This window comes from Conger conger, chromosome 2, assembly GCF_963514075.1.
Source record: "Conger conger chromosome 2, fConCon1.1, whole genome shotgun sequence".
NCBI classification, from domain to species: domain Eukaryota; kingdom Metazoa; phylum Chordata; class Actinopteri; order Anguilliformes; family Congridae; genus Conger; species Conger conger.
This window is the reverse complement of record NC_083761.1, coordinates 20,309,445-20,330,262: the sequence shown is the minus strand read 5'-3', so window position 1 is coordinate 20,330,262 and position 20,818 is coordinate 20,309,445. Positions and strand designations below refer to the sequence as shown.

Below are 20,818 nucleotides of genomic sequence, written 5' to 3'. Positions count from 1 at the left end.
TGCTGCCCTTTTGCTGATCTTTCCTTTCTCTTGGACATGCCACAGCAGTAATATTAATAGAAGAGGCTCAAGGACCTCACCACAAAGGAGAGCTTTCCGACTAAGGAGAGTTTTCCAAATAAGAAACCAAAGTCTCCGAGACCTCCCAGGAATCACAGCTGATTCGTTTATCTACCGCAATCAGTTCAATATTTATAGTATGGCTTACTTACGTTTACTGCATAACTATTAGCAAGACAAACTGTAACCGATCCTGAACTCTGGGGGAAAACATACAACAATTAAGTCAACAATAGCATTTGCGTGTGCTTAAGCATTTGCTCCCTTTTTTATTTCGAAGAGTCAGACCTTTACATAAACAAATGGCTTGTCCATGTTCAAATATTGATTATTGTCTAAAATATGAAATATGATAACATCTTTAGACAATTCCTAACCATTAGACTCATTCACAACTTGAAGTTCTGTTTTTGTGTTTCATGATAAAATGAACACAGAGGTTGGTATGTGTATAACTGTTGACACTTTTGGCCTTTTCAGATGCATTAGTTAAGATGACTGTCACATTTTCATTAGTGCTTTCAGTAAGTTTGGTGACTGTAACACGCCACTTCCACTAAAGAATCAACTCAATACATAATGACTAGTTATCATATATAACAGTAATTCAATAATGATCCTACACAACAAAAGACCCCCAAGGTGTTGCATTCACAATATGACAATTTGACTGAATAACTTATTACACAGTCACGTTTTTTCCCCTTATTTCGCCAGTCATCAAAACAATTCAGACTAATATATTTGTCATCTACTGACTGAGAATAGTCTCCAAAATGCAAATGAATATTCACACATTAGGCCCTACTTGCCATCTCTCACTGAATATAGGAATTCCCAAAGATACATCAAGCAGCCTATACAAATATACTCAAGAAGAATATAATGAAGACTAAATTAATTGATACTTATTCACTGAGCAAGTTCTTATTGCAAATTAAAATCTATACTTAAAATATGAATCTACAGATTTGCTAATGAAAGCACTGCAGATTAAACAGCTGTTAATTAACCCAGAAAACCAGCTGTGGTCTTGCTGCTGTTGCAGCGTAAAGGTTACAGGAATTTATTCTGTACATTATTCGTGAACACGAATAATGTATGACACAAGGTGGCGCCGTCGACTTATTATCTAACGACACAATAACGTGTATAAAATAAGACTGGGCTATTTCCAGACTTCTAGACTAGTCGCGCGAGCGGGCAGTCTCGTGACAAGTGTTACCAAGATAAAACCCAGCCACCAGCAACTGTTTCATAATGGTTAACATTTAGTCAATTCCATTCCATTCCAAACCAAGAGGATGTTTTCACTTATGTATAAGTTTGGCTGGCGCGTACTTTGCGCATCTAATCAATGTCGTTATTGAATAAGGAAGAGGATTTGGCAACATACTAATATAAATTATGTCAAGTGACGGAGATATTCATAAAATGTCTCCAGAAGAGGACTACTGCAAAGCGCAGAGCAATTTCACCAGTATACCGAAGTGCAGCTCCTCACTGGCACAACTGCGCGAATTGATGCCTAGACACGCACTGTCCTGTCTTGGGTGTAGCCTATAGGCCTAGTAGGCTACATTAGCTTCACTGACTAGCATTCCCTGGATGACAAAATAATTGGCCCAGGAGTCTATTACGTAAGCCATAACCTAAATAATTGACACATTTTTTATTTCATTTTATTTCAGTTTGAGAATAGCTTGTAGTAGCATGTAAGCTACGTTATTACACAACTGAAATTCGTCAATGTGACTATAGGCAAAATACTGACATGAACAATTCAAGCACTTTTACCTATGCTACAGTAATCACAATTAATTGTAATCGCCAGATAAAAGTACTCTACTTAGTATAACTCCGTGTAATTAAATGAGAGATTAAGAGGATATTAAGTAGCCCATCTTAAAATGTCATACCTAAATCGTCAGAAATTCACTTGAAAATAAAATTTTCTTCGGTGAATTCAGTTTCTGTTCAGTTGGGCTATTTTGGTGCCAAATCTAATTAATATTGACCAGAGAATAAATCAATCACCGAATTGGAATCGTGTCTGTACATTTACACAATTATTTTCTGCAACACCAGGCCTACTTCATGTCTGTAATCGAGTTTATGATACGTCTATATTGCGCTTTGAGCTTTCACTGAAACGCGTACCTCCCTTTTTGCTACAAAGCAGGTTTGACAATACATCATGCCTGGCTGCAACTTATAACACCTAGTCCCCGTGGAAAACGTGCGTCTGGAGTTTATAAAAGGAAAATAATATTGGCGTGGAGCTCAGCTGGCCTGCAGACAGACAGTAAATTTGGCGCGCCGTTCTGCAAGCCGACGTGTGGATACTAACTTGCAGGTCGTGGCAGGCCAAATGCAGGCGAACATTGATATTATCATCTGGGCCTATGTCCCAGATGTAGGGGAAAGATAATACGTTGCTTAATACTGCTACGACTTGCATGTTTGTAGTGAATGCGCACATTTAGACAACGGTGTTATACTTATCTCGACAGGGATAGTCACTAAGGACCCATAATCAGTGTTGCCGCAGTTGGCTTTTGTCTGGCACGTGGAAAACTAGCAGACGAAAACAATAAACGTTTGCTCTCTTTCGGTTCGCCGTAAGAAATTGTTCCTGACATATCGACATGAAAAACACCAGAGGATTCCGCTGTGAAGTAATAGGCTCCTGTCGGCAGAAAGGTTCTGAGGATCCTTTCTGTGGACGGTGGACAGGAGAAGAATAATGCTCTCATAGGACCCCGAATATTCAGGCATAGCGGTACATTCTCTTTTCCTGTCAGAGAATGTCGAGAATTGTTCTGTATGCACATGCAAATGATCCAGTAAGCTTCATAAGTACTTCCATTTACTTATCAGAAAATGTTCTAAATATGGAATGCAGGAGTCATAGTAGTATCGCGTAATTACTGGTGAATGCACTGATCCATTGTACTACACTTTCCATAGCTACAGACTTCATTTTATAAAACATAATATCAATCAATTACATTTTTGCATCTGTGGACGGTTGGCTTGAGGTTAACAATTATTAATGCTTTGTTTTGTGTGTTATATCTGGAATCATATATTTAGTACTTTTTACAACAGGAATATTTACTTGCACTTTTCTTACAACTGAACGCACATTTGAAATTAAATTTAAACCTCCAAGGGAGAGAGAGCGAGGAGGAGGCGTCCGCGGCTACCCCAGTGGACTTTTCACAAAGCCGCCAATTCACTGCAAGAATCTTTCTTCACATATTAGCTCAGGCCAATGCTGCATTATTTTACAGGTGTGGGCAGACATGGGCTGACTTTGGCTGAGGTCACACTGGGTGTTTTGTAAAAGACCCAACGATCATGTTTGTGTGTACTTGCGTGCGTTGAAAGATTGGACAGCCTAAAAGGCTGCTGTAAGCGCTACCCAAAAGGGTCACCTGCCATGATACAATATATCACACAAAACTATTTTGTATTGTGTCATGTTTTCTTTTGTGTTTGGCCATGCTGAGGTTGTAGGATGAGAGGGACACACACCTGCCGTAGTTCAATGTAATCTCTGTTGATATTCCCATATATTGCTCCTCTATTGTCCTGCCAGCCAGCACCACATTGCAAACACAGCATTAAGCTAACCACTGTAAGGTGTTTAGTGTTTATAAGTAGTACAGGAGACAGTCACCTCGTCTTTTGGGCTTAAGTTGAAAGCAGAATGAAATTACACTCTTCCCTTAAATTGTGTCCTACATTGTCATACCCTCTCTAGTTCGGGAACCTTCTTGCCTCGCCAGAGCCTGTATAAATAATACGGCTGACCATGAGGAGTGAAGGCTGGGGAGTTTATTTGGCAAAGGCATGAAACAGGCTTCTATGACCTTGTTCCTTTTGATATTGAACTCCTCATATTACAGCTAAGGGGTGGGGCTGTAATGTAATGTAAAGTTAGATAAGACTTCCGTTCCCCCAGACCTTCAGGAGATTTAACCATTTCATGAACGTCCAGCTTCCTTTTTCATACTGAGTGGGTCTTGTGGGTAACAGACAAGGCGTGTGCTGTGGGGAAGCCTTCAACCTTCTCAAAAGCCTCTTTGCTCTCCTCTTATTTGGTCTTTTATGTTTGGGTAAACATATTTCTGTCATATGTGGACCCCGGGAGGAATAGCTGATGACATCAAATCATATCTTAACAGATGCCTAGCCTTTTCCTCCTCCCCAGTACTTGAGCAGATGTATCCAAATGTGTGTGATGGCTGAACAAAAACAATCCAGTTATTTAAATGAGAAACAAAGATAGAAATCATTTATCTTCGCATAGGATGTGCCAACATTCCATATGGTTTTTGCATATTGATTTCCAAGGACAATTCACTTAATGAACAGCTGCGGAGACCATTAATAGTCCAGGAAAATCTAAAAGCAACGGCAGGATTTATGGGAAGTGGACGTCTTTCCACCGGGAATCCAGTAGCGTTTTTTGTTTTCAGATGAGGGACATACAGTATCCCATTTCCCCATCTGGCTCCCAAAGGCTGTGAGCTCATGGCCAAACCAGGGCCACAGATGTGACCCAGCTGTGGCCGTACTGTTCTGTTATCCCATCCCATCTGGGAACACCGGGCATAGCTTCTGCCGGAAGAATTCCTGGATACCTCTTCACCCCCTCCTCAAACCAATGAGGCAGAGCGCCAGGGGGAGGTGTCTGCCTCTGTCCCACACACATACCTCATCCCGCACTGGCCAACTGGCCCAGAATTGGAGTGAATATGAATGACTTACCCCACATCTGGTATTCAATTCCACCCTCCCTTCCAGCCATCCCAAGACCACCTGCATTACGAGGGGGATTTGCTGAAATACGCAACCAGCGCAAGACACCGTGAAAGCAGACACACCCCTGATAAAATTCCACACACGGTCTCGCTCATTATGCCAAAGTGATTCATTCACGATCAGCAATCCTCCACCCTGCTACGTTTAGAAGATACATTGGAAGCTCAAGATACTTGTGGCATGAGCAATAAGTCAACCCTACACCCACCCCCATCTCCGTGCTTCAAGTTAATGTATGTACAGAGATGGGGGTGAGGGAGCCATTTTGTATTCCGCGGGTCCATGTCTTGTCCCCTCCCCTGTGCACGATCCTGTTATCAGATCAAAAAAAGATTTCATAGAGTTGTACTACATCATCTGAACCTGCAGGACCTGGGCTGATGCCCAGAAATCAAAATGTCACCTGTCTACATTATATTAGTTCCAAAAATTGACATGCCTTGATTCCTCCGGTAGCACGTGCTCTTAGGTAATGTTACAGCCCTGTCGTAAGCTTGTCGTGCCCTTGTCTGTTCGTGCCATCACCGAAGGTCACCGCTCGTCAACATCTCTGGCAACATCCAGGGCTTTCAACAGAGCAGAAAGGTGAGGGTGTTTCCTCTGTGTGGAAGGTAATGCAGACATAATTACACAAGGAAAAGTTAACAAACAAACATAAAGGTTGTGACCCCCTACCTCCACCGATCCCTAGACTGCAGTCTGGCTGTTGCTTGGGTGGAAGGTGGAGGGTGATGAAGAACTCACTCCAGTAAGGCCTGTCATTCTTGCAGGCCGGGGGGTGCAAGGAACAAAAGAAGGTAGAGGTCAGAAGAAAAAAAAAAAAGAGGAAAGAAGGGGATTCGAGAGGGGAGATAAGAGAATGCACGAGATGTCAGCCTCGGGTACGAAAATAAACATCTGAAAGAGGATCTGCCTCGGAGTGGAGGATGAATGTGTCGGGACCTGCCCCGCCCACAGGCCCCGCCTGTAGCTCTTCTCAAAACCCATGTGACAGCTCCTCTGATTAATAGGGAATTCTGCATGAAGGGGGGTGGGACTATGTGGCCGTTTAAACATGGAGGTACACTGTGGAGGAAATTCCAAGGCTCTGTGGTTTAAATCTGTCCTTCCCTCTTCAAGTTCACACATTTGTTTCTTTAAGGTGACCCATTTCAAAAGGTGGCAGAAACAAAATTGGCTTGTTCCTGCACCGGCTATGAAAAACGGCCAGCAGTTAACTCCCTGCTTCCCTTTGTTTCAGACTGGTTCAGAAAATAATGATGTCACTACCCGGGGATATTTTAGAGGGGTTTAAAATGGCCTCCCTCTTTGGCTCGTCATTTTATGAGAGAACATGGTAATAAATCGATCTTATGACTATACTGCAGTTTTGGATACACAAAGATGCACGCACGCACGCACGCACGCACGCACACACACACACACAGAATATGCCTGCATGCACACACATGCCTGTGCAGACTTGAATACCCTCACTTTCTGTTGCAGGACTTTCTCCTCGAAAGTGGCTTAATTTTTACTATAATAATAGGCAAACAAGCTTAATTCTAAATGCTCATGTTGCAATTAACTATCTATCCCGTACGAGTTTAGATAATCACAGTGAAAAGGATAAAAGATTTTCAGGATGTCAAGACTTGCCTTAAACCCGCGACAAGCCATTTGGATCTTTCCAGGATAAGATATTTCTATGGCAAGATTGCAAGGAATAAAAATCAGATAAAAATCAAATGCCTCCAAACTTTTTGGATGGCACTTCATCATGCAACACCACAAGTACCCGAAATATACTGCTAGAGTTTAATGAAGGCCAGAAAATGGTGCTAGAGTACAGAACCAAAATCACCAAAAATATGTTGCTGTCCAATTAATTATGTGGTGTTCACTGTATACATGTATGATTGTGACAAAGAGCCCTTATGTCTTGATTTGTCTCTGATTTGCCACAATTTTAGATTTGGAATCACACAATTAACATGTGGTTAAGTATTTGTTTTATCCATTTTGGTTTCACTATATAGAAATTACAGCAGTGTTTATACATAAACCCCCCCCCCCATTTCATGGCACCATAATGTTCAAGAAGAGAGCACTGGTGAACTTACTGATCACAAAGGCCAAGGAAGACCTCAGCTGATGACAAAATAATTATCTCCACAGTAAAGAAAAATGATAAAGATTAACTGCTATCAGAGTGATGGGAAGAGAGGAGGAGAGAACGAACTGCCCAATACCCAAAGCATACCATCTCATCTGAGAAACAGTGATGGGGGTGTTATGGCCTGGGCATGTACAATATGGCTGCCAAAGTTACTGACACACTTATCTTCATTGCTAATATAACTGCTGATGGTAGTAGCAAAATGAATTCTGAAGTGTATAGACACATCCTATCTGGTCAAGTTCAAGTGAATGCCTGAATTCATTGGCCGGTGGTTCATTCTACAGCAAGACAATGATGCCAGACATACTGCAAAAGCAACAAAGCTAAGAAGTGGTCAATTCTTGAATGGCGAAGTCAATCACCTGATCTGAACCCAATTAAGCATGCCTTTCATATGCTGAAGAGAGAACTTAAGGGGACTAGCCCCTGAAACAAGCATAAACTAAAGATGGCTGCAATACAGGCCTGGCAGAGTATCACCAGAGAAGACACCCAGTAGCTGGTGATGGCCATGAATCAGACTAAGCAGTCATTGCATGCAAAGGGTATGCAACAACACACGAAACATGACTACTTGACTTAGATAACATTGCTGTATCCCATTATGATGCCTGTAATTACTACATTGTGAAACCAAAATGTATAAAAATACCCTAAAATCTGACGATGTGCACTTTAGCCACATGTGATTTTTTCATTACAAATCTCAAATTGTGAAGTAAAAATAAATAAATGATGGGTCTTTGTCCCAAACATTATGGATGGCACAGTATGTTGGTATGTAGAAAATGAAGGAGCCAACACATCAGTCTTTGTTCCAGTTTGGGCAAGCAGCTTTCAGAAAACTACCGGTCCAAATATTTAATTACCACCAGACAAACTTTACAGGGCAGCCAGCATGATACCGATGTTGTCCAACTCGGTTTACAATACTCTTAAAAAAAAGAAAAATAATACAAAATAAAAATCTTGATGAATCTAGAGCAAGCAAAACTGTGTGCTCAGTGGCATTTATTCTCTTCAACATTTTTTGAGCAGCTATTGCGTGGTTCGATAAGAACCCTTGTGGCTCTCCCATCTACAAGTGACAACTGATATTTACCCAGCAACTGAATGCAACTCCGAGGTCATTGTACGATATCCCCTCCAAAAACAATTCCCACCAAAAGGCTTCTAAACTTGGAAAAACATGCATCAGGGAAAACCAAGGGCCTTTTTCTAGACATGTATATGTGGGTTTGATCATTCTTTGGTTTTTTGTTTGATCACTGTAATACCAAGGAGGAGCAACAGGTCAAGAGCAGAAATCAAAATCTATCACAGTAATTGCAATTATTAATGTTGAGATCTTATGGCTTCAAATACTAACATGGGTTTCTGCACAGTAGACCATCAACGTTTTAAAGAGCTTGAATGATGAAACCAAAACTGAACACAATTGAACTAAATGCAGCTTTGATTGGCTGGGCATCTCCATTGACAAACTAACAACCAATGGAGAAAAACAATCAGAACATTTGTCCACAACTTCAGTTACTTATTGGTGTACATCAGACATTAGTGTGTGTCTGTCTGCATTTTCAGAGTGAGAACAGCAGCGTCCCCTGGTGGGATTAAAAGGGAAAGCATCTTGTGAAATTGTCAACCGAACCGAAACAAGCGAACAAAAAACAAAGGAAATATTTCAGTTGTTTTTCTGGACAACGCCCTAAACGATACTTCTATTCAATCATTTATGTGCTGTGCCATGTTATACTTGCGTTTGCTTTGCCCCGTAGTGGAACATTGCCGCTTTTGAGTAAACTTTGTCTGGTGGAGGGGTAAAGAGGAGATTTCTTCCTTCTATTGTGCGCTTGGCGTCTCATGTAGTCTTATGGGAGGTGGGGGAGACATGCCGACTTCTCCTCCCTGCATTAGGGTGGTTATGGCAACAGGGTGAAGGTGCGGAGAGAGACCCGGGGGGGGGGGGGGGTTAGTTCTGGGCGCCCCCCTCCCTCAGGTGCTTCTCGTGGTGGTACTGGGTGATGGCGTACTTGAAGAACTCGTACACCGACCAGCTGATGGCCGTGGAGGGCACCTGGTAGATGACTCGGGCCTGGACGCCCTTGAAGTAGGCGGGCAAGCCGCCCAGCCTGTACACGGTCCGAAAGGCGTGCGCCAGGCCGGAGACGCGCCCGCCCGATGCGGCCTCCTGCGTGTTGAGGAGGGTCTTGCACACGTCCAGCGGGGTGGTGGCGGCCGCGGCCAGCGCCCCCGCCAGGGCCCCGGAGGCCATGTGGGAGCCGGGGTTGTACTGTCTGTGGGGGTTGAGCACCTCCTGCAGGTACTCGTAGGTCATGAAGTGCAGGGCCTGGAAGGGCACGTTCATGGTCAGCTGGGTGGTGTAGCTCCGGTAGAACGCCCCGGCCCCCTCTTTCCGCCACACCGCCGCCATGCAGTCCAAGACGTGGCGGTGCGGGGAGTTGTACATCTGCATCCTCTGCTTCACCACTGGGGGTGGAAATCGATCCCCGAAGATGAAACAATAGGTCCAAAACCAGGAGCAAAATGAGAGAGAGAGAGGAAGGGAGAAATCGTTAATATGTTGAAGAGGGAAGGACAGCAATGAGACCAATAACTGACTGCAGTCAAAACATGCTTTTCAGAGCTGGGGGGGGGCAGCTAACCACGGCACCATGTGACATGGCTGACATTCTGGGATTCGATTTCGAGTGATGAGGCAGGGAATGGGGGGAATGTTTTTGTGGGCGTTTCGAGTGGAATGGCCTGGTATACCCTGCGGCGCACAGAGCACAGAGCACAGAGCACAGAGCACAGAGCACAGAGCACAGAGCACAGAGCACAGAGCACAGAGCACAGAGCACACGTTCATTACTGACTATTTGAGTCAAAGAATGTTACACACTCTCTGAGTTCACACACCCGCAGAGTACTGCATGGCAGTTACAGAATCACTGGCCTGGAGGTAGGTACACACATAGAAATTCACATACTCTCACAGCCAATAGATACATAAACAGACACACATGCATTAGCGCAGATCAACAAGAGACAGAAGTTGAGGACATTTCCTCAATGTCATCCGTAAGCACACTTTTCTGGGATATTCCTATTAATTATTATTATTATTTTTTTTTTTTAAGAAACCACAACTATCAAAAATGTTTGCTCTAAAAATATGTTTTAAGGACAAAGACATTTCAACTAATCCATTTGACACCAGCAATGAATTGAAAGCTTGTATGGAGTACATAGTATAGTAGCATAGTAGATGACCTCGTTCTCAAAGGATACGCCTAAATTTACACCCAGACTTGTGTCAGGGCTCCCCCTGGGGTGAAATATCAGAATTACACCCAGCCACTTAAACTGGGATTTGCGAAAACAGTTTCTGGAGGCTGGTATTCTGTGACCAGATTAGAAGGTGTAGCTGAACGGACTGACAGTGTATAAAAACTCACCCTCCCAGCCCTGGCTCCACTCAAAGGAAGATAAACACACAAGACAGAGGGGAGAGAGAGAGAGAGAGAGAGAGAGAGAGAGAGAGAGGGAGTTACCTTCTGCTGGGTTCATGGCTGCATCGTGGAGGAGAGTGGCCACACACCCAGCGGCTCCTGAAAGATAAACTCTGAGAGGTAAGAACAGCCTGTGGGGAGGTGCAAGGGAGGTCGCAAGGGAGACGCAAGGGATGCACGTTCTCCCACAAAATTAACACTTTCCCACAAACACTCACCCCATAGGACCCCAGGGTTTTCAAAGCTCTCTGCGGGAAGTGATGTGGACCCTCTACATTGATAACTTTTATGATAATAACGTTGATAATTTATTATTTGTAAAGCGATTTTCAAACGCGGTCTAAGTCCTTTATGAGGCATCTTTAAAGAAGGACAAAGGACATTTTTTGTCCACCGCTGGTGCTATGCCAACACCCTAGCTATAAATACAGTGGAGCCATTTCAGCATTGGTCTGAATACCCAAAACTGAATTACTCTGCTTGCTCCTGAATGCTAAATGTCATTGTGACGAAAGATGTAATGACAAAGATTGGGAGGGACCTTGCTTCAAGGAAAAGGTTGGGATGGGAGAGACGGTGTGTTCGCAGGTGCCAACCAATGTAAGTACCAGGAAAAGACGTGAAGGGAGATAATCGAGTCTGCAGTGCTTAATGTATGCTAAGAGAAGAGTGCCCCCCGGTGGAGAGGGCAGGTGTAGGTTCCTGCAGTGGGTTCCAGGGGAGCGACAGGCAGGCAGGCAGGCCTCCCCTCTGGAGCCTGCAAAGGCCTCCTTACCCGACATCCCCACCCCCAGACCTGGAAGAAGAGAGCAGAGAGGAGACCATAGCGAGGGAGGGGGGGAGCGTTAGTCTGTCTGCGTCACTTTGCCTGAACATATCGTCAGTCCGTGAACCCTCAGCCTTCACCTCAACTCCACTCTGGGTTTTTCTTTTCGTAGAACAGGTCAACCTTCCAGCATCGAGCTCTCTGCTCATGTTTTCCACACACTGTCACTTGCAGATTAAAACTGGTGTACGCAATGTTTTTGATTAACCTACTTAACATGCATACTGTTGGTACACTTTGTACCTTTTCCGGAGCCGGAACGGTAATCGTTACGATCTGTTATGCAATGTGTGACGTTTAATATGCCGATGGCAAGAGATTTCATCATCGAGCCATGATGCATTCTGTGGTTTTACGCAATTTTGTACTTTTTCTTATATTACCAATCTGGGAGACTTTCAAGCCCCTGTGTCTATATTTCCAATTCTAGTTGCTTCTCTCAACATGTAACATAAGAAAATATGCAGCGTAACACTACTCACATAAATTCCCACATGCTTCTCCCAGCTCTCTCACATCTACACATTATACCCGGCTACTACCACATCTACAAGCTACAACTCTCACATCTACATGCTACACCTGGCAAGTCTCACATCTACATGCTACACCTGGCTAGTCTCACATCTACAGGCTAAACCCGGCTAGTCTCACAGCTACAGGCTAAACCCGGCTAGTCTCACAGCTACAGGCTGAACCCGGCTAGTCTCACAGCTACAGGCTAAACCCTGCTAGTCTCACAGCTACAGGCTAAACCCGGCTAGTCTCACAGCTACAGGCTAAACCCGGCTAGTCTCACAGCTACACGCTACACCAGGCTAGTCTCACAGCTACAGGCTAAACTCGGCTAGTCTCACACCTACACGCTACACCAGCACTGGATGAAGCATTCATGTTCACTGGCTCACACATCATCCAGGGTTCGAACAGACGCTCTGTACAAGAGAGGGATGAGTGGGTCGATATGGAGAAGTGTGTTGACCACGCGGAAAGGCCAACGACACCGGTACCCTTAACAGTTTGCAACACAAATCTCACGGCCCTACATTTTCAACAGGGCTGCTAACAGTATTGACTGGCTTGCATAGATAAAGAACCTACATTCGTAAATGTTTAACCTAAAAAAGTAGGTCAGGTTGGCAAATTTAAATACAGTACAAGTACGGTACGCAAAGCAGTTGAGTAATAATCAGTTATGAGGGAAAAGGCCGTCACAGGAACTAGACTGCCTTATGGCTATAACACCCATCCCTTCCGACAAGCAACCCGACAGAAGAAACTTTTTATTAAATGAGCCAAGCAGCAACATACATTTTTAAAATACTGCCTGTGACCCATTTCTGAATGTACAGTAATGAGCGGGAGGGAGAGGAGGCGTACCTCCAGGAGCAGCCTCGTAAGCAAAGTTTAACTACAGTGCTCCGCGCATCGGCCAAACAGATCAAAGCATAAAAAGTGCGAACATCGTGTTCCAGTTGGCCCAGACCACGCCTTTAGAAAGTTATCTGTTGTTAGCCACAGCCTACCTGGAAATTAAATGAAAGCGCAAATCCGGGTTTTAAACACGTTTTCTGTGCGGTAAGGCACACAGTAGCTTTCTGGGATTTTGAAAATAACTACGATTTTAATATAGGACTACATTACATTTTATGCTCATTTGAAGATTTGTAAATGACCGCTTCGTTAATTTCCTATGGAAACTCCGCCAAACTTCCCCCCCCCCTCGTGGGGTGAGCCTGGAGAGATTTATGTTTTTGTGGGCGTGTCCACCCTTGCCAACTTAACTTGCCATCTTCCGGGAGAACATGCAAACTAGGCCGGGCCTGAGGCCTGGGGCCAGGGTCCAGACAGACTGGAAATACTTCTTAATAGGTCCAGGGCCCTTGTGGTAATGCCTATTTGCACACTGTTTCTACAGCCTGTTTGTTAGCTCCTTTTCAGTGCCCTCGTGTGCTGCCTTCCAGTCATGTTTCCAGGAATGAGGAAGAAAAGAAAAGAGGAAAAAAAAATAAAAAAAACTTAGCCAGGAAACTGGGGAATGGGGGTGGGCCTGGGCAGTACGTTCTACTAAAGCTCCATATTTCTTTGCAGTGACGCATATTTCGGTCTGAGACTTAACCCTTCCTGCCAGCACACCTGCAGGGCAATGAATGAACGGCTGCAACGATGTCGAGGGAGGGAGGGTTTCGGTAAGCCTCCACACTGTGTAGCGCCTCCTCTGGTCCAATTGGGAAACTACGTGCGGTAGGAATTAATCTGTCCAAAGCAAGTGCTGCACAGATCAGCTGAGGTCTCAATTATGGTCTTTAAAAAGAGTTTTAAAGAGGTTTTTTTAACTACTTGGTGGGGTAGTTACGGTTATTTCCATGTTCCAACTTTTTGGGAAGAAAATACTTGAGCTTGAGCCACTCTTGCTCTATATCATCCTGAGCTTTAGCAGTTCAAACTCTTTAATATAAAGTGAAGGATGGGTTTAGCTACTCTTCTACGCGTGTGTGTGTGAGTGTGAGTAAGTGTGAGAGAGATAGACAGAGAGGGTTCACAGGAGAAGAAGAGGGGGGGGGGAGGGGGGCTACAATACCGTTCGCCAAATGGCTGTTGGCTCCCGGGTGGAGGACGTCACCCAGGGTCTTCTTCAGCTTCTCGTAGCAGGCGAAGTAGAGCGCGTGGGCCGGCCCGGCCCCCGTCGCCGTGACGTTCAGCCCCCGCATGGGCCTCCAGACGCCCTCGGTCCTGACGATGCGCCACAGCGCGTCCACCACGTTGCGGTAGCGGGCAGCAGGCTCCGGCTGAAGGCTCTGCATGCGGGTCTGGGGGTGGGGGAGGGAGAACAGCATTGGCATGCACAGCCATGAACACGGAGGCTATTCTCAAACCCCAGTTGAAAAAAAAAAAAAAAGAAACATTGGATTGTGGTGGAACATTCTGGTCTGATGGTATTGCAGTGCACACTCCTTGCAGTGTGTGGGGTGTTACATTTCAGATACTCAAATGAATCCACTGGAAAAAAAAAAAGTGACATGGCTGCTTGGGGAACATTGAAGTGGCTTAATTTTCTAAACTCGCTTTCCCAGCTCTGATGGGATGCGTTGTTTCTTAAAAAGCTAGACAGTAATATAAATTTGGTCAATATACAGTGGATGATTTCCATAAGTACGTATCAGTAGAAATGACAGAAACAGCAATATTCAGCTATTATTAAAAACAGTCACACAGCTGAATAATTCCTCCGTTTTACGTAGGCTCTCCCACTTCCCAGAAAAACTCAATCTGCCTTTGGGGGGCCGTACACTGGTTAGGAATTAAAAGCATGCGATTCTTATCTGCGCATTTGCATGCTGGGTAATCGGCTTATGCACAGTATATGAAATGTATCACACTCCTTTGGGGTGGTGACCAGACGGCAATAATTCGACGAAAACCAAGAAGAGAGAAGTCGGCAGGCCGGAACCGGTCGGATACCACACAACAGAGCATGTGACGGTACGCCCCCACACCGAGCTGGGTGCCCTTCCGCAGAAACTGCAGACAATTCAGGCCAGGTTAGCGCTCGGATGGGAGACCTACTGGGACAATAGAACGTTCTGGAACATGTGCTGGCGGGCCAAACTGGTACACTGTGATGTTAAATTCAATTGATGAAAATACCGCCAAAGTGGCGCTGATCATCCCCTACACCCCACTGACTGCACAATGCCTGGCATTCCCCACTTTGATCCCCATCATTTTAAATGAGAATGGACTGGAGTTCAATTACATTATTATATTATTATATTATTGGCATTTGGCAGACGCTCTTATCCAGAGCGACGTACAGTTGATTAGACTAAGCAGGAGACAATCCTGCGGGGTTAAGGGTCTTGCTCAAGGGCCCAACGGCTGTGCATATCTTATTGTGGCTACACCGGGATTTGAACCCCCAACCTTGCCTGTCCCAGTCATTTACCTTAACCACTACGCTACAGGCCGCCCCAATTAAAATGAATACATTTTGTATCTTATTTTTCCTTGATGTAGCACTGGGAAATTGGATTCCGGTACGATTCATGGCAGCAGGTTGTAAAAATCCTGACTGATGTTCCCGGAAGGTCACACACCAGCCCTGCACATGAAGCAACACTGGACACCCTGAGGTTAGGCAATGGGCTGCAGCCGCATTCCTGTCTACAAAGACACGCGTCACGCAGGAGGAGGGGGGCCTTTTTCGGGAAATGTGGAAACGCCTGCACTGCAGGGAACAGGCTTGCCTGGCGGTAATGTGAGCACACATGCGCACAGGCGTGTAGCCTACAGTCGCATGCCTGCGAAAGCCAGGCCCACTCTCACTCTCACTGTCACTCAGACATACGCAAACTGGCCTATTTCGGCAATCTTGGAAAACCTGCCAAGATTGGACAGCTGGAATTAACCAATATCCTGAGCTCAAAACTTCCTTCAGCTGTGGAATGTGTGCGCACCCCCCCCCCCCCCCCCCCCACACACACAGACACACACACACGACTATGTCCTTAGCCTGTGTCACTGGAAGAAGGAAATGCATATATTATATTTTTGTTCCTTGTGTGCAATGAATACTTCCTCCAAATATTCCTGTATGTCAGAGGCTGCACAGGTATGTCTGAGACAACAGTCCAGATGACTCAGAACCTCTGGGCCTTGCCAACCATAGCAGTAAATGACTATTATACACCAAGGTGAAGTATTTCAGTAACACGGCTGGTCTGCAATTCAAAATTGCATTCAAAAGGTATTAAAACATCCTAGAACTGTACGACAGCAGTGAATCTACTGCCATTTTGTTACCAAATCAGTGTCACAGACTGAAATTTAAAGGAACCGAAAAATGCTCTCGGTTGCATTATCCATACCAACCGACAGCTTCTCACAACATTAGCGGACATTGTGGGCACAGATTCCAGTTCTGTGGACTGTTAATCGCTTTCTTGGTTGGTTATTTTCAGGCTCAAGTAACCAGCCAAAGCTAGTATTCGTCGAACATAATGGTGCTTCTGTCACCATAATCTTGTGCTCATGCAGGAAATCGGGTTTCAGTCACAGTCAAAGATCTCCTGGCTTTGTTTCTTAGAGTCTCACAAACACCATTAACCATCTGTCTTAGCACTAGACAACCTGGACGTGCAGGAAAGAAGAGTATGCAGGTCACACACATCATGTGACTTGCAGTAGGTATTTGGCTGACCTACCTAAAATGGCCCCTTATAAATATAATTTGGTCATCAACAGACTGTGCGCTGCAGTGGCATGCAAGGACCTTTAAGAATGCAGCACCAAGTGACACTCGATTCCTGTCAAGCTGAACCATAGGAGCATGGCAGAGATTAGAGTTTTAACAGGTCCCTTTCAGTCTGTTCATTCTGGCATGTACAAGACTTTCCTTTCTGGGATGTGTTTTCCCAACTATACCACTGGTAACACAGCTTTTCAAAGCAAAGAAAAGTAAATGATTTTTTCAAGGTTTACTAGGCCAAACTAGAAAGGGAATCTCTTGTGAAATTTACAGGAAGACAAAAACAAACCAAAAAAAAAAAAAAAAAACTCCTTCAGATTAACCAATGAGGCTTCCTCTGCCCTGCATGAGAGGCGGCAGAATTTCACAATTTAAGAAATGCATAAGGCATAACCACAATTGCCAGAGAAAGCTAAACCAAGCCAAAAGGACACCCTGCAGAGAAATTAACACTCTGAACAAATGGCAATTTTGTGGCTCTAAGAAAAGAACTCAACTCAAAATACTGCAGAAGGCTACTTCCAGAGATTCAGAGAGCTGCAGCCATTTCATTTGCATCCAGGCCCTGTGACAGGACAGTCTTTGTTCCTGTTCACCCTGGTCATTCATTAGAGCAATGACCAAAGGAAATGAGTGAATGAATGAGTCAAGAACTCAAAATGTAGCTTCCCCATATCCTGCCCAGTTTCAATTTGAAGATCAGAGTGGGGCAACAACTGGGAATCCAACAACAAATGAAAATAATCTCAAACCACCAATTTAAGGTATAGAGCAGACACAGTATGATTCCACCGACACCAAGCTGTAGCCACTGAGGACAGGGTGTTGGAAAGGCAGTCCTGTGTATATCCCCCCCTAGTCTGCAACTGCACAGGACTTGAATGAAAGCACACATTGTTCAAGAAGAGCCTCGAGGATCTGACAGCGACAGCTGACCATCCTTTCTCAAAGGTTGCCAGAGTTCCTGGCTGCTGTTAATCACCTTTTAAATCAAATGTAAAGCGCAGATTTTATAATCAAAGCAGACAGGTCAATATTCACATTTGTGGGGCTCAGACAAATTACCATTCAAACTATTTAACAAACACACTACTGTGTAAGAATTACCAAGTTACTGACCAGACAACTATAGTTGTATAACATGTCTAGACAGTGACAACAAAAATCATATCACTAAAGCTATACATTGCTGATGTGAACATGTTTTATGTAAAACCATTCCTGTTAAGAGCTGGATTAGCTTTGTGGTGAACAAAGTGATTTATTGATTGGTACTCTCTCTTCATTAGAAATTAGGGGAGGTAACTTCATGATATGAAAATTATGTCAAACCAGTAATTACAGCGCCTACTTTTTCCACCATTAATACCATTAACAAGGTTGAGTCACAAAATGGAGCCGGCCAGTTGGGGTCGAGAAAGTGAAAGCTACTGTATTCCTAACCGATTTACACGAATTCTTATACACACAATTTCTATTAGCTAATCAAAAGTGCCTATAAATGTTCACTGAAATGCGGATTAATGTTCTGTGCTAAGTACGAGCAGTCTATGCGCCAAATAGAGCCATTCAGTGAAGCCATAGGCAGGAAGGCAGAGCTTGAGTGCAGTCTAGCACTAGCCGCTGGACTGTCAAGCGAGCACTATGTGGTCACATGACTATTCTGCGCTGACGTTACGAAAAACACACACACGTGCCGGGCGCGCTTCTCTGTATATGAAAATGTATAACTAGGGTTCAGCTACATCGTTAAGAAGCGATACGTTAACCATGAATCTAATTACACAGCTTGCACAAAAGCATCGATCGTGCAGGGGAAAATATTTCGGCCACATATACTCTCCTGCATAGTAACGTTACTGATTGCACCACGGTTATCTTACGTTAAATCAAGCGTAGGCTCAGAGACCCGTGCTAGGCCGCAGCACAGCCTTCAGTTTATGCAACTTGACGGCGTCTGCGACATTGGGCTAGTTAGCTGAGAAGCCAACGACAAGTAACACTAAGTTCAGAATGAAATATCAGGGTAACTTAATGGATCAATTGTATTAGTTTTCTTTAGGAATTACACATCTAGCTAGCTAGCAATTCTGCTACTACAATGACTGCTCCATACTTAAATGTTAGTACCGTTAGCTAACGTTAACTCCCATTTCATGAGAACGTCACTAACGTTAGCTACAAAACTTGTCCGTGATTTCAGTGACAGCTGGCAGCTAGCTAAGACAACAAGTTAGCTAATGTTAGGGTTGGTTAGCCTAGTAAACCGGCTAACTAACGTTAGACTAGTTAGGCTACCCATTCTCCACACGCACCAGCCTTTCCACTTGTTGATCATGAGAATTCAACCAAGTTAACGTTAGCTATAACGTTACTTGGGAATTCAGCCGCATATCCTTCCACAAGATGTTACATATGATAGCTTAAACTTGCCTGACGTTAGCAAGCCCATTCAGCTAACGTTCATTTCCATAACTAATGCAATTAGTGAGAACTATCGTGCGAATTGACGTTACTTGGCTACAAGTTGTTCATACGGCATCAATCACTAACTTACAATGACCCAAGTGTTCAACAGGTTGGTAAACGGATACTATTCTAATCAATCAGATTAGCTAACGTTAGACATCCAAGTTACAGTGACTAGCTACCTAGCTATGTAGCTAACAGCATTACAACACTGTCAGTCACCAAAACTGAACAAAATCGGTGCGGAGTATGTTAACGTTGGTGCGTAGTGTGGGGACCGTCCGTGTAGATGACAGATGACAGTCTAACATTAGCCTAATTTCCATAAGTTAAGTCGCTATATTTTTTGTTTTAGTTCCTTTTTTACCTTGACGCAGTCAACTGGATACATCAAGCAGTGTTCCATGATTCCAGCGACTGCTCCTGCTAACATGTGAGTGCTAGTGGAAGCGTATTGTGGGAGACACTCGTATTCTGCTTCTGGTTCGAGAGTTCCCAATGACTCTGCTGGGGCACGAACTTGAACAGTCTGAAGTTCCGACTCTAGTCCAATCCTCGATGACAAGCCTCCAACAATCCCCTCCGAAGCGCCCCACATCCTCCCGCCAAGCCATCGAATCTCTGCTCCCGCAGAAGCTCCTGCGACCCCGCCGTTCCCGCCAGGAGTCTCCGCTGACATCAGCCTTCTGCTCATGAAACCATCCGCTTCCATTCAGAAATCCGATTGAGTATTTACTACTTGGTGTTGTTCTTTAAAAATAAGTACTCTGTTGTTTTATAAAATAACGTTTCATTACCAACCCAGGGTGTTTTAGCCCTCCAGGAGCTTTAGCCTCCCACCTCCCAAGTCCCAACAGCTCAGAGAGGCTAACATCGACAAGCCCCGCACTACAAGGAAAGCGAGACCAAGCCGGGAGGAGTACCGCCCACAATCTGTTTCCATTTACCCCAATGGCAGATAGAATAGAGACGACGCAATATAACCCCAAAGTCTCCAATACCATTCGACAACGTATCTGTCAATCAGATGGAAATCTAGCCGCAGACCGATGTAAATATTCATAAGAAGGGCTTGGATAACATTGATACGCTCGAAAGCCATTGGCTCGGCTGTGTCACACGTACTGTCTGAAATACTGTAGTTAATTTGTGGCGCTTTATCAAAATGAACCCTGTTTATAAAATGACTGATGAAAACAGCCATGCGGTGTATCTTTACACAACAAAACAACACTCCTTCAAAAATGTTTGCGGAATTAAACATCAATTTTATAAGCAATCGCAATGTTTCCTTAATATACTAGGCTTCCACGTGGTTTGTGACAGCAAGTCCAGGTCCTGAAGCAAGGACAACCACGAAGGTCGCCATGTTTAATGCCATATTAAAGAACACAGAAAAAAGTTTGTTCCTCGCGTTTTAACATTCAATTATATATATATATATATATTTTTTTTTTGAAATGTACAGTAGCATTGGAAATAAAAGGCAAGCTACACATTTGCGCATAGCCCATTTGTTTTGGGCAGATTGCAGTAGCCCAGTCTGCCAGAGGAGACACTTGCATAATGTCCTGCAAATCTGAACCTCCTATCCATGGATGATGTTGTGGGGCTTTTGGGTCACAACGTATTTTTAAGGACACAGCCAGGCTTCAGAGACATGACTGTTTCTGTGTAAATTCTCTATATTTCCATTTACTTGG

General features: G+C 44.2%; 1 protein-coding gene across 1 annotated transcript; it reads right to left on the bottom strand.

The window, feature by feature from the left end:
* Positions 1–7,868: 7,868 nt before the first annotated feature.
* LOC133121673 (mitoferrin-2-like) lies at positions 7,869–20,052 on the bottom strand. The gene is made up of 4 exons (XM_061231037.1): positions 19,483–20,052; positions 13,980–14,208; positions 10,615–10,671; positions 7,869–9,547 (listed from the first exon to the last, which is right to left on the bottom strand). Exons 1-4 carry the CDS (start codon positions 19,825–19,827, stop codon positions 9,030–9,032), a joined length of 1,149 nt encoding a protein of 382 aa, XP_061087021.1. The 5' UTR covers positions 19,828–20,052; the 3' UTR covers positions 7,869–9,029.
* Positions 20,053–20,818: the final 766 nt, after the last annotated feature.

What these genes read in the sequence shown, in the direction of transcription:
- LOC133121673 (XM_061231037.1), bottom strand. Translation starts at nt 19,827, where the DNA reads ATGGAAGCGGATGGTTTCATGAGCAGAAGGCTGATGTCAGCGGAGACT. An exon ending in CAACAGCCATTTGGCGAACG is followed by an intron (nt 10,672 to 13,979) that starts GTATTGTAGCCC and finishes TTTATCTTTCAG; the next exon opens with GAGCCGCTGGGTGTGTGGCC. An exon ending in AGCCATGAACCCAGCAGAAG is followed by an intron (nt 9,548 to 10,614) that starts GTAACTCCCTCT and finishes TTCCACCCCCAG; the next exon opens with TGGTGAAGCAGAGGATGCAG.